The sequence below is a fragment of the Mobula hypostoma genome, chromosome 9, assembly GCF_963921235.1.
Source record: "Mobula hypostoma chromosome 9, sMobHyp1.1, whole genome shotgun sequence".
Taxonomy (NCBI): Eukaryota; Metazoa; Chordata; class Chondrichthyes; order Myliobatiformes; family Myliobatidae; genus Mobula; species Mobula hypostoma.
The window spans coordinates 123,570,622-123,584,449 of record NC_086105.1 but is presented as its reverse complement, the minus strand read 5'-3'; the positions used below and the strand labels follow the sequence as shown (position 1 = coordinate 123,584,449).

At 35.7% G+C, this 13,828-nt stretch overlaps 1 protein-coding gene across 6 annotated transcripts in view; it reads left to right on the top strand.

Annotated features, from left to right (window-relative positions):
• LOC134352016 (uncharacterized) overlaps window positions 1-13,828 on the top strand; it is an 82,955-nt gene that overhangs the window by 18,081 nt on the left and 51,046 nt on the right. For 5 of the 6 annotated variants that reach the window (XR_010019328.1, XR_010019327.1, XM_063059063.1 and 2 more), the window contains 3 exons: window positions 1,055-1,306; window positions 3,194-3,334; window positions 8,703-8,910. Coding sequence is in view for 4 of the 6 variants with exons in the window: in XM_063059063.1 (XP_062915133.1) it covers window positions 1,070-1,306; window positions 3,194-3,334; window positions 8,703-8,910 (586 nt within the window). In the remaining 2 variants the exon portion in view is untranslated. The remainder of the gene's footprint in view (window positions 1-1,054; window positions 1,307-3,193; window positions 3,335-8,702; window positions 8,911-13,828) is intronic. The other variant, XM_063059064.1, reaches the window with a different exon arrangement.

The following is a 13,828-nucleotide window of genomic DNA, read 5'->3' as shown; positions in this document are numbered from 1 at the left end:
TTCATGAAGCCAATCTATGGGGTGAAAGGGCTCATGGACCAATTAGATTTATATACAATATAACTTAGAAGGATTAGGGGGATTTTATAGATACCTACATATTTCTTACAGGCTGTCGGGAGCAAATTATGGCCTCTTATTATATTTGAGGTATTTCTTTGCCATGTTCTTAATAGTAGAATCTAATGCCTTTTTGCAAATCTTTGGTTTGTTGTGACTAATGTGTCACAGAATTATTCAGTTAGTTTGCTGCTTATTTATCACATTGATGTTTTCTTTATTTGTACAAATCTGTTTTAAATTTAAACCAGCTTGATTCAAAATATTAATTTTATTGCAACTATGGAAAGGTCTATATTGTAACATCTTGGTCCTTTGATCTTTAGTTCAAATCTAATCTGAACTGACATCAATGAAGTCAGATAGAAAATGTGATTCAATGTCAATTGCAGAAAACAAGAAAAAAGATGGGATTCAGAGTGGAAACTATGTGACTGAAAGAAAAAGTTTTAAATAATTTTACCATTTATTTAAGTCTGCAGCAAATGTTTATACTTGAGTCTCCACACTTATAAATTCAGTATTTTAGTGCCAGTTACTAAAATGATCATACCTTTCATGGAATGTTTAATAGATATTTAGCATGTAAGTACTAAAATTCATGTCCTTGCATATTTCTGGATGCTGAATCTCTCAATACAACATAAATTAGCATTTTCTAGGCAGCACATAATAAATCAGAGATCAACTTTCTCAATTCTGGCTTTAACAGTTCTTGCTTACATAAGCTACCATTGTCAATAGTGATGATAACAGGAAAGTAAGATATTTAATAAGTTTTTAATTTCGTTTCTTGGAGTAACTTGAATGGGTATTTTGATAGACAAAGACAAGTTGGGCCACAGGGCCTGTTTCCATGCAGTATAACTCTATGCTATTACATTTGTGTTACTCAAAAGGCTTTTTAAAAAAGATCTTGGTTGGGAAATATTAATCACACATTGGAAATAAATAATAGAAATATGCCTGATTTAAAATTAAGTTTCCTTTTCAGTGTTAATTCTACGACATGAAAAATCAAGGATGTGCTGAAATCTTGGTTGGCTTTGGCAAGGGCTGCAGCACTGACACCATTCTCACTGATCAAGGCAAAGATATCACTGTTCTCAGAAATCAGCCTTACAGGACAAATGTTGCAAAAAAGTTAGAGTGTAGGATCCCTCTTGGTGCCAGACCAATGCATAAAAGTACACTGATACTGGAAGGGCCAGAGGCTGCTATAGATTATACAAGCTCTTATAACCAAGTAAGTAGATTTTTAAAGAATATACAAAATAAATGTTGGTTGCATTTAAGTCTTAAAAATGTACTGGCTAATTTAACTAATTTCTTTCTTGCTTTTAACCATGTTTTCTTTTCAATTCAATCCCTCTTTTGTTCTTGTCACCACGCACTAAATCCTGCAGCTTTTTGTCAGTTTTCTGTCCACGTGCCAGAATTACAGGCAGAGCTTTTAATGAACGGCTTTGTTCAACCTATACTTGCAATGCTGATTATTTTGTTTGACCTAATAAAATTAAGATTTGTTTAAAAGTGTACCATAGTTGTCAGAAACAACAAGCAAACCTGCACCCACACCCACTGTATAAGTTGCTCTTCCAGTATAAATTCAGATCACTACTGCTCTTGATTTCTGCATGACATGACATGCACACTTGGCAATGTCTATTGCTTAAGTCAAATATCTAGACACAAAAACATCATTTAAACCATTGGATGTAATGATTTCTTCAGATATTCCAGTTATTTACTTTCTCATGGTTAACCTGCACATCATTTTGTCAGGATTCTACAAAGCCATAGAGTTAAAGATGACAGAGTCTTAGAGTCACAGGAAAGTACAGCACAGAAACGGGCCTTCAGCCTGTGCTGAACCATTTAAACTGCCATGCCCATCAACCTGCACCAGGACCATAGTCCACCATATCCCTACCATCCATGCACCTATCCAAACTTCTCTTAAATTTTGAAATCAAGCTCATATGCCCCACTTGTGCTGGCAGGTCATTCCACACTCTCGTGAGTGAAGAAGTTTCTCCTCATGTTCCCCTTAAACTTTTCACCTTTCACTCTTAACCCATGACCTCTGGTTGTAGTTCCACACAACCTCAGTGGAGAAAGCCTGCTTACCCCTCATAATTTTGTATATCCATATCAAATCTCCGTGCAATCTTCTACATTCAAAGGAATAAAGTCCTAACATTTTTAATCTCAGAACTCAGAATCCTAATTGCTTTCTCTATGTCAGTGAAGAAGAAAGGATACAATTTATGGCAATCAACTTTGCTGAACTGCCCTGACTGACCTAGATTTAGGGATTAATTTCTCAGATAACCTTTGCAGTATTTTAACTTTTTATCCAATATTATCCTGCTAAACCTACAATGAACAACAGAGACACTTCCAAAAAACCTTTGCAGTTCCAGTGTATGTGTGCTAGAAACAATAAAATTATGCTGGAGTAACTAGTTATTTGCACAAAATTGTGAGCATTATAAACTGAATTACCAAAAGAATTGACATGTTAGGAAGCCATTGGTGGGTGTGTGGAGTTAGAAGGTTACATGATGAAACTTAAACTCTCCACTAAGGGGTAATTTGTGATCTGCAACTTAAAATTATGCACGGTCACTTCTTTGAAATGTGCCACGGTCTTCATTTTTATTAATTCTATTGTGCCCCCACTCTTTATCAAGGTACTCCTTTGTTTGAGATAAAATCTAACCTTTGAGGTTATAGCTGATGATGTGGCTGTGTTTTCTGCAACTCCAGGTTAACATCTACGAAATGACTTAAAAGAATAGGCGTCCCTTCACCTACCAATATAGAAAATTAAGATCAATAATGAAGCTTGTGTCATGGAAACACAAGGCCTCTGCAGAGATACACTGATATTCCTAAACCTTGATCATGACAAATGGAGTGACCTTTATCTTTATACATTTTAATTCTGCCAGTAGAATTTCTGTAATATTACTTCAGTGACCCAGATTAATATTGTGCTGTGCTCTCTTTAGTCTCCATTAGCACTTTCTCCAAAACTCTTAAAAACAGGATGTTTCCAAACAGAAACTGGTTTTAAGTTTGGAGTAACATTTTGGATTTCACATAACTATTTTATTTCTTCCTGTAGTGTTTCACTAATCAGAAAATTCAACCTATTATCAAACATACCGGTTACCCTGATGAAATAAAAAATCTGGGTATGAATATAGAAGGGAAAGGACACTCAACTACTCAAAAAGAAGCATTCTGTTTAAAAGAATTTATGCCTGTAAGTGCTGGAATTTGATAAGTGGCAGCCCTGTTCTATTTTTGGTTTCACTATTTAAGACCACGTGTTCTTTCAGTTCGATATTTACGTGTTAACTTGTGTTTCACGTTATTTTTGATGTGTTGAGAAAGTTGTTGGATTTTAAGTATTTACTTTAGTAGATAGAGCCATGTTAGTGCTGTTCATTTGGATGCATATCAGGACCACCACACTGGTAGAAAACGTCAACAAGAGGAACCCAGAAATCAGACTTTGAGCAACACCTGGCTTCATTGCAATGCACCTGTGAGGCATATGAAGAACAAGCTTAAGCTTATAGATAAACAGTGTAGGAGATGTTCATTAGGCATACAAGGAGTTCTTGACTGATAGGACAGCAGTACCTAGTGCGTCGCATTTGTAATTTCTATTCACCTCTGACTGATAAAGATTAGCTTTATTTGCCATATATATATATATATATATATATATCGAAACATAGAGTGAGTTGCATTGTCTGTGTCAATGACTAACACATTCCAAGGATGTGCTGGGGGTAGCTCGCAATCATTGCCACACTTCTGGCAGCAATCTAGCATGCCCACAACTTAGCCTAACAGTGCTATTGTGTTGGAAGAAATGGAGCATCCAGAAGAAACCCAAGTGATGATGGGGAGAACGTAGAGACAGACTGCAGCGGAACTGAACCCCGACTGTTGGCGCTGTAATAGCATTACAGGTTCATGGACCATATCTGATTGCAGAGGTGAAGAAGCTGTTTATGAATTGTTGATTGTGGGTCTTCAAGTTTACCCCCCCCCACCGTACCTTCTCCCCAAAGGTAGTAACAATAAGAGGGCATGTGATCATTGGAGCATAGCCAGAACCAACCACGTGGTTTTGCAATTAACTCTGATTGTCTGGGTGGAATACAAGGGCAGGGCAGTTAAATTGACAGGCAGTCCTCCTGGTATGCCTAATGATCACCTATACCCTGTTTACCTATAAGAGCTTAAGCTCTGGTGTAATTAACTCCTGAAGCTTGTTCTCCTTACAGACAGCAGCAGAAATTGAATCCTGATTGCTGATGCTGTAATAGCATTACACTAACCACTGTGCTACCATGCAACCATTGAATCAGAATCAGAATTTGATTTATAATCACTGACATACAAGTATATTATGTAAAATTTGTAGTTTTGCAGCAGCAGTATTGTGCAAATGCATAAAATAAATGTTAAAGGTTAACAAATAGTGCAAAAAAGAGGAATAACATTTGTACAATAACAAAGTGGCATTCATGAGTTCATGGATCTTTCAGAAATCTGATGGCAAAGGAGAAGAAACTGTCTCTGAATTGTTGACTGTAGGTTTCAGACCCCCTGTACCTCCTCCCCGATGGTGGTAATGATAAGAGGTCATGTGTTCATTGGAGCATAGCCAAAACCAACCCCAACCCCATGGTTTCACAATTAACTTCTGTTGTATGAAGTGGAATAAAAAGGGAGGAGAGTTAAAATGGCAGACACTGCAATTTCTAGGAGTAGATAAGGATTTTTATGGTCACAGATCTGATCGCAGGATGTCACATTACCCTATTCATTCTAGATTTAATCTTACTACTAAATAGTTGCCAAACATTATGTGGAAGCATTACTAATAATCTTTCAAGAATCACTAGATTCTGGAATGGTTTTGGAGGACTGAAAAATTATTTTAAGAAGGAAGGGAAACAGAAGACAGGAAATTATAAGCCAATTACCCTGATTTTATTGGTTGGCAAGATATTAAAGTCCATTATTAAGGATGAGGTTTTGGGGTACTGGAAGGCACATGAAGAAATAGGCCAAGGTCAGAATGGTTTCCTAAAGGGGAAATCTTGCTGACAAATCTATTGGAGTTCTTTGAGGAAATAACAGGCAGGATAGACATAAGTGAGTCAGTGAATGTTGTTTACTTGGATTTGCAGAAGGCCTTTGAGAATGTGCCGCACATGAGGCTGCTAAATAAGATAAAAGCTCATGGTATTACAGAAAAGGTACCAGCATGGACAGAAGATTGGCTCACTGACCAAAGCCAGAGAGGAGACCTTTTCTGATTGGCTGCCAGTTACTACTGGTGTTCTGCAGGGGTTGGTGTTGGTCTGCTACTTTTCAGATTATACCTTAATGATCTGAATGACAGAATTAATAGCTTTGTGGCTAAGTTAACAGACAATACAAAATTAGGTGGAGGCACAGGTAGTGTTGAGGAAGCAGAGAGTCTGCAGAACAGGGGTTCCTAACCTTTTTTATGCTATGGACCCCTACCATTAACTGGGGTGGTCCATGGATCCAAAGTTGTGAACCCCTGCTGCAGAAGGACTTGGACAGATTAGATGAATGGGCAAAAAAGTGGCAGATTGAATACAGTGTAGGGAAGTATATGATCATACACTATGGTAGAAGGAATAAATACTTGGGCTAAATGAGGAGCAAATTCAGAAATTGGAAGTGCACTGGGACTTGGGAGTCCTTGTGCAGAATTCCCTAAATATTAACTTGCTTGTTGAGTCGATAGTAAAGGCAAATGCAGTTGCGGGAGAACTAGGAGGATATAATGCTGAGGATTTATAAGGCAATGGACAGACCACATTTCTAGTATTGTGAGCAGTTTTAGACCTCGTGTTTAAGAAAGAATGTGCTAGTGTAACCCAGGTTAATTAAACCCAAAGATGTCATGTTAGAAAGTTCTATCCACGGAGGGATGAAAACAAGGTTTACCAATTTTTAAAAAAAGAATTTGAAAAAAACACTATGGGAGGGAGGGGCGGGCTGGACACAGGACAGACAAGGAGGGAAACACAGCAATCACCAGAAGCTGAAGACGTGAACTGTTAAGAGTGGAATTAGTACCCTGCTTTACCCTACTAACTTGAAACCCCTGGAGGACAGACAATAGTGATAAAAGATTTATTGAAGCTACAGCTATAACATGCAGCAGCTTTAATGAGACAATATCTGCAGAGACGAGTGTCCAAAATCCCTACTTTGTAGTCGGGAATTAGTTCTGTAAAATCATACCAACAGATCTGGTGAAGCTTTGTACAAGTTTGTGAACTGACTTACTGTGGATGATAAACTATTTAATTCTAATGAACCAAGAAGGAAGATGGCGAGCCACCCAAAATGAAGAACCAGCGCAGGAACAAAATGTCTAATAACGCAGAGGATTTAATACAGTTGGATATATAGGTTTATTTTCATTCGAAGAATCCAAATTTGATTCTCTCCAAGAACTGAGTATTTTTGCAAAGACTTTGATAAGTTAATGAATGAGATTTACTTTGTCTAAGAGTTGTGATGTTGGAGAATTGTCGTGAAAGGAGTTAAATTGCGTGTATATATATAATTTTTGAATTTGAATTTAAACTTGTAGATATACTGCCTGGAACTGAAACTGAAGTTAACTATAATACTTGAGAAATGAAATTGTATTTGGTTTTCTAACTAACTAGGGATAAGTGAAAAGGAAAGTTTAGTCTGTAAACTTTTAAATAGAGAATAACACTAGGTTTAATTAGTTAGATTACAGTAAAAAGGAATTTCACTGATTCTAATTATAAAGGAATTTGCTGTGGTTTGATATCTCAGATTTGGAACCTAAACAGAATGTTGGAATTTTGAATTGTTCTTCCTCATGTAAATATTTTGTACATATTTTTTCTTATAAAAAAAATTCCTTATCCCCAGAAGTGTGTGGTTTCTATTCACTGCCTCCTTCCGATACATTCTGATGGCCTACTAACACCTAGTGTAATTTGATTTTCTCAAAAGAGTCAGGCAACTAGTCACACACAATAAGACAGGTGTTACACTAGCATTGGAGAGGATTCATTGGAGGTTTACGAGAATGATCTTGGTAGTGAAAGGGTTAATGTATGAGATGTATCTGATGGCTCTAGGCCTGTACTCACTGGACTTTAGAAGAATGAGGGGGAACATCATTGAAAGCTACCCTACCGTGTATTGAAAGGCCTAGATAGAGTGGATGTAGAGATGTTTCCTGTAGTAGGAACCAGAGGGAAAGGCTTCAGAATAAAAGGACGTATTTTAGCACAGGGGTCCCCAACCTTTTTTGCACCACGGACTGGCTGACCCCGGGGGGGGGGGTAAAATAGGGTTAAACTCACCTCAACATGGCTCTTACAGTTAGGGTTGCCAACTTTCTCACTCCCAAATAAGGGCAAAAGTTGCAGTCAAATACTGGGCACTTGGGTTTACCCCGAGAAAGACTACCATGACCATGAAGCCTTGCGCAGGCACCTCTGTGTGCATGTGCATACGTGCCGATTTTTTTTCCCACAAATCGGTTTCAACTTAATCTTCCCGACTATACTGTACATACATTATTTCTACTTTATATAGACTGTGTATTTCTCATATCATTCCTGCTTTTATTCTATGGTTTTATTTTAGGTTTTATGTGTTATTTGGTATGATTTGGGTTTTAGCCCAGTATACGGGATGGCCTGGCAAATACAGGACAGTTGGCAATCCTATGTTCAAGATCAACAATGCGTGACAGGGAATGAGGAAAGGTGCAGCTGACTCATATTGTTTCATGTTGCTGGTTGGGGACCGCTGCTTTAGAACGGCGATGAGGAGGAATTTCTTAAGCTGGATGGTGGTGAATCTGTGGAATTCATTCCCACAGGTGGCCAGGGAGGCCAAGTCATTGGGTATAATTAAAGTCAAGGTTTTTGATTAGTAAGGGTGTCAAAGGTTTCGGGACAAAGGCAGGAGAAGGGGGTTGAGAGCAAAAATAAATCAGCCGTGATTGAATGATGGAGCAGACTTGATGTGCCAAGTGGCCTAATTCTGCTCTTTTTCTTATGGTCATAAGCTTCTTAAGGAATTAGTGTAGCCAGAAGTTTGTTTCCATTTCAGTGCACAGATAAAAAGAAAGATATGGTCCTGTGGATAAATTACAGAATTGTGAGAGTGTAAAAAAGACCACAAAGGCAGTTATCTTTGAAATACCACTGTTGCCACATGAATATATAAATGAGAAAGTAGTGCAAATGAAGAAATGGTGCAGGATGACCATTTAACTTCTAGAGATATTGGGACATGTTCTGGACTGTATCTCAGTGGGGATAGGACTAACACTGGCAAAATTCCACCTAGCAGTTAGGGGTGAGTTAATGTGTTCGGAAAGCAGAGGACAGTTTGGAGGATAAAGGCAACAAAGACCAGAAAGAGGAAATAAAATAGATTGGTAGTACTGAATTATGTATTTACTAATGCAAGGATTCTTAGAAAATGTGCTTCAGGATTTAGTTTGCTAACACTAGGGTAAAATGCAACTTTCAAATATACATTTTAAAAACTTGTTTTACATCTAAAAGCGCAGCATTCTAAATAAAGTGTCGATGGAAAATCGGACCAAAGGTGCTCAAGGCCTAGCAATGAAAGAATTAACCAACCCAACAGGATCAAGTCAAAATTATTCCACATCTTATTCTTCTACACATGATATCAGATGCATGAATCCATCATCCTGTGCTAATATTTCTGAATTTCAACCAAAGAGGCATACTCACAATATCATTACTGGTAAGTGTATGCTATCTTCTGATTTGTGTATTTACTCTTTTAAATTCACATACCACCTAACTACATGAAACAAATATTATTTCTACTTAAAGATGAATGCAGGAGACATTGTTTTGTGTTGTACATGATGTATGTTTTTAGCAGCAATATGATTTAATATAAATGGCAATATTCCACAAAGTTACTCATGGACCATTACCATATTATGCATTTATGAATTAACCTAGTAAAATATTTCAAACTTTTATTTGGGCAGTTAAATTTTTGTTAGTCACCTGGATTTTTCATTTATAAAAGCAGATGGAATACAGTGTAGAGAAGTGTCTGGTAGAAGAAATAAAGGCATTTATTATTTTCTAAACAGGAAGCAAATTCAGAAATTGCTTCCTGTTTAGAAAACAGGGACTTGGAATTCTTAGTTGTTAGCAAAACTAACTATCTTGATTAGACAAATAAACTTCTTGTTTTCTTTAATTGGTTTACAATCGAGGACGAAAGTAATAAACTGTGTTCCATTTGAAGTTCAGTTCTTTGTTTATATAACTCCTCAGAAGGAGCTATAACATATTTCTTATCAATTTCCTTAATCTTGTCCACAATTACCAACTCCTCCTGCTTCAACTTCTTCCTCAAAGCAGCAGAATACAAGATAATCTGACCACGAATATAAGCTTTAAAAGTATCCCAAAGAATGTTCACAGAAATATCCTCCGTATAGTTAATTGTAAAAAAAAGATCAATCTGTTCATTCATAAAGTTAACAAAGTCCGAGTCCTGAAGCAACAGTGAATTAAAACGCCATTGTCTATTATTTTGTATATTGGCCAGAATTTTAATAGAAAGCTTAAGTGGAGCATGATCCGAAATGTTTATAGAGTCATAATCACATTTAATCACTGAAGAAATAAGACGAGAATCAATAAAGAAATAATCAATTCTTGAATAGGAATGGTGAACATGTGAAAAAAAGGAAAAATCTTTTTCCTGAGGATGCAAAAAACGCCAAATGTCCGTCGACCCAGAATCAGAAAGGAATGAATTAATCAAAGTTGCAGATTTATTAGGTAAGGTCCGTAGAGGAGCCGAACAGTCCAAAGCTGGAGATAAACAGGTATTAAGATCTCCACCCCAGATCAATGTAAACTCATTCAAATTCGGGAACTGATTAAATAATGATTTATAAAATTCTGGACAGTCCATATTAGGAGCATAGACATTAACCAAAACTACCTTTTTATTAAATAATAGACCACTAACCAATAGAAATCTACCATTCGGATCAAAAATAATATCATGTTGTATAAAAGTAACTGAGGAGTCTATAAAAATAGAGACGCCTCAAATCTTAGCATTGGAGTTCAAATGAAACTGTTGTTCCTTCCAGAATTTAAAAAAACGTAGTCTGTCCCCCCTCCGCACATGGGTCTCTTGTAAAAATGAAATTTGTGCTTTAAGTCTCCGGAACACTTTAAAAACTTTTTTCCTTTTAATAGGATGATTAAGACCATTAGTATTCCAGGAGACAAAATTAATAATAGACTCCATAAACCCTAAAGTCAACCCGCAACAAGGAGGATTGACGATAGGCTCGACCCACGAACCCGGAAAGGGAACAGAACGTATAAGAGATACCGGGAAGAAGAACGCAACCAATACTTCAATAATGTACATAGCCCAAGAAGAAAGAAACTAAAACGTGAAGCCCCTCCCACCCCCCCACCCCATGGCCCCAAGGCTAAATCTAACAATCTAATGATTGTAAACCAATTAAAGAAAACAAGAAGTGAATCTTATGTACACAGTGACAAAATTGGCAAACTGTTGGCTAATCAACTGAAGTCTAATTATGCTAAATCTCAAATTAATCAGATTTATAATCAAAATGACCGATTGATACTTGATCATGTGGGGATTAATCAAACATTCTGTGATTTTTATTCTTCCTTATATCAATCAGAGTCTCCTCAAGATTCTAAATATATGAATGATTTTTTAGATAATCTAGATTTCCCTGAGATTTCGCAGGATATGTCTTCTATGTTAGATACTCCCATTACCACGGATGAGATTAAGAATGTTATCTTCTCTATGAATTTGGGGAAAGCTCCTGGCCCTGATGGGTTTACCGTAGAATTTTATAAATGTTTTGCACCTTCATTAATCCCTTGGTTCTGTAGGGTTTTTGAGGCTTCATTAAAGCTTGGTAAACTTCCCGAATCTTTCAATAGAGTGTCAATTTCTCTAATATTAAAGAAGGATAAAGATCCTGCTCAATGTGCATCTTATAGACGAATATCTTTATTAAATGTTGATTCTAAAGTATTTTCTAAGTTATTAGCAAATAGGTTAGAAAAAGTACTTCCTTCTATTATTTCGGAAGACCAAACGGGTTTTATTAAAGGTCGTTACTCTTTTTATAATATTCGCACACTGTTAAATATTGTTTATACTCCCTCACAAAATGTTCCTGAGTGTGTTATCTCTTTAGATGCTGAGAAAGTTTTTGATAGAGTAGAATGGCCTTATTTATTTAAGGTGCTTGAAATGTTTAATTTTAGTTCGAAATTTATATCCTGGATTAAACTGTTATATCATTCTCCTGTGGCCTCGGTCCGTACTAACTCTTTAAGTTCACCTTTTTTCCCTCTTTTTCAAGGTACTCGACAAGGTTGTCCTCTTAGTCCTTTATTATTTGATATTGCATTAGAACCTCTTGCAATTGCCATTCGAGAATTTCCAAATATTACTGGGATAACTCGGGGATTAAAGTCCCATAAAATATCACTCTATGCTGATGACTTACTGTTATATATTTCTAACCCCCAAAAATCCATCCCGGCTGTTTTAGAGTTATTAGCACAATTTAGTTTCTTTTCTGGTTATAAATTAAATCTTAGTAAGAGTGAACTTTTTCCGATTAATAAACAACTTCCCTTATATCATAACTTTCCATTTAAATTGATTAATAATTATTTTTCATATCTTGGAATTAAAATTACTTGTAAATACAAAGATTTATTTAAGATTAACTTTTTACCATTAATAGACCATATTATTCAACTTTCATCTAAATGGTTTCCTTTATATTTAACTTTGATTGGTCGTATTAATGCAGTTAAGATGTTTTTTTTGCCAAAATTTTTATATATATTTCAAGCATTACCAATCTTTGCTCCAAAATCTTTTTTTGACAAAGTCGACTCTAAAATTTCTTCATTTATTTGGCAAAATAAAAACCCGAGACTGGGTAAAATACATTTACAGAAAGCTAAGAGAGATGGAGGCTTAGCATTACCTAATTTTAGATTTTATTATTGGGCAATTAATATTCGACATATGAAATTCTGGTTCCTTGACCAGGATATACTATCCATTCCTAAATGGGTAGCATTGGAATTACAATCTGTTCGGGGTTATACACTTGGCTCTATTTTAGGTTCCTCTCTTCCTTTTGATTTGAAACGCCTTAAACAGGTGTCTAACCCGATAGTTAAATATACCTTACGTATTTGGTTTCAATTCAGAAAGTTTTTTGATCTTAATCAATTTGGGTTGGCGATTCCTATTTTAGGTAACATATTTTTTCCTCCCTCTTTTACGGATCGTGCTTTTCAAATTTGGAAGACTAAGGGTATTTCACGGTTTTTGGATTTATTTTTAGATGGTTCCCTTATGTCTTTTGAACAATTATCTAATAAATATAACTTATCAAGAATACATTTTTTTAGATATTTACAAGTTAGAAATTTCCTAAGTACTATACTTTCTTCCTTTCCAATGCTTCCTCCTACATACATTTTACATACTATAATTAACCTTAATCCATGTCAGAAAGGTGCATCAGCTATGATTTATAATATTATTATGAAACTTAGGAAAGCTCCATTTGATAAGATTAGGGTAGATTGGGAACAGGAATTGGAGTTTATCATTTCTGTGGATGACTGGGGACAGATTTTACAATTAGTCAATACTTCCTCTATCTGTGCTAAACATTCCCTAATTCAATTTAAAGTTGTTCATAGAGCACATATGTCCAAAGATAAATTAGCGCGCTTTTATTCTCATATTAATCCTTTTTGTGATAGATGTCCGGGGCAGATAGCCTCTTTAACTCATATGTTTTGGTCTTGCCCTACTCTGGAAACTTTTTGGAGAGACATTTTTAATATTATTTCCAAGGTATTGAATATAGATATCTCTCCTCATCCTATTACTGCTATCTTTGGACTACCTAAAATTTCCAGTAATCTTTCCCCTTCAGCCCGTAGAATGATTGCATTTCTTACTTTAATGGCAAAAAGATGTATCTTACAACATTGGAAAGAGCTCAATGCTCCATCTACCTTTTTTTGGTTTTCTCAGACGATATTATGCTTGAATTTGGAGAAAATTAGAAGCAATCTTTATGACTCCTCATTTAAATTTGAACAGACCTGGAGATCTTTTATTCAATATTTTCATTTAATGTAATATATACCCTTCTTGTTTTTTTTTACTGTTTTTAATGGAGGTCGGGATTGAGGACGTGATTTTAAGTTTTTTAACTCTGTTTGGTTTCAAGTTAGCCCATTGCTTTGCTTTGCTTTTAGTTAGTTGCACGGTGGGGTTTTTTGGGGGTTTTTTTTTTCCTTTCTCTATTGATATATATATAAAAATTATTATACTATTATGTTACCTTGGTACGTTATGTTTAAATTACATTGTAGTATTTTTTTTGTATTAATATCTTCTGTAATTTTATTATATTCTAACAGTGTATTAGTGCCTATATGGCTTACCTTTTTGTATACTTATTCAATAAAAAGATTTAAAAAGAAAAAGAAAGACAAATAAACGCAGCCTCCAAGAAGACTAGGATCAAAACACAAGAAAATCTGCAGATGCTGGAAATTCAAGCAACACAGACAAAAAATGC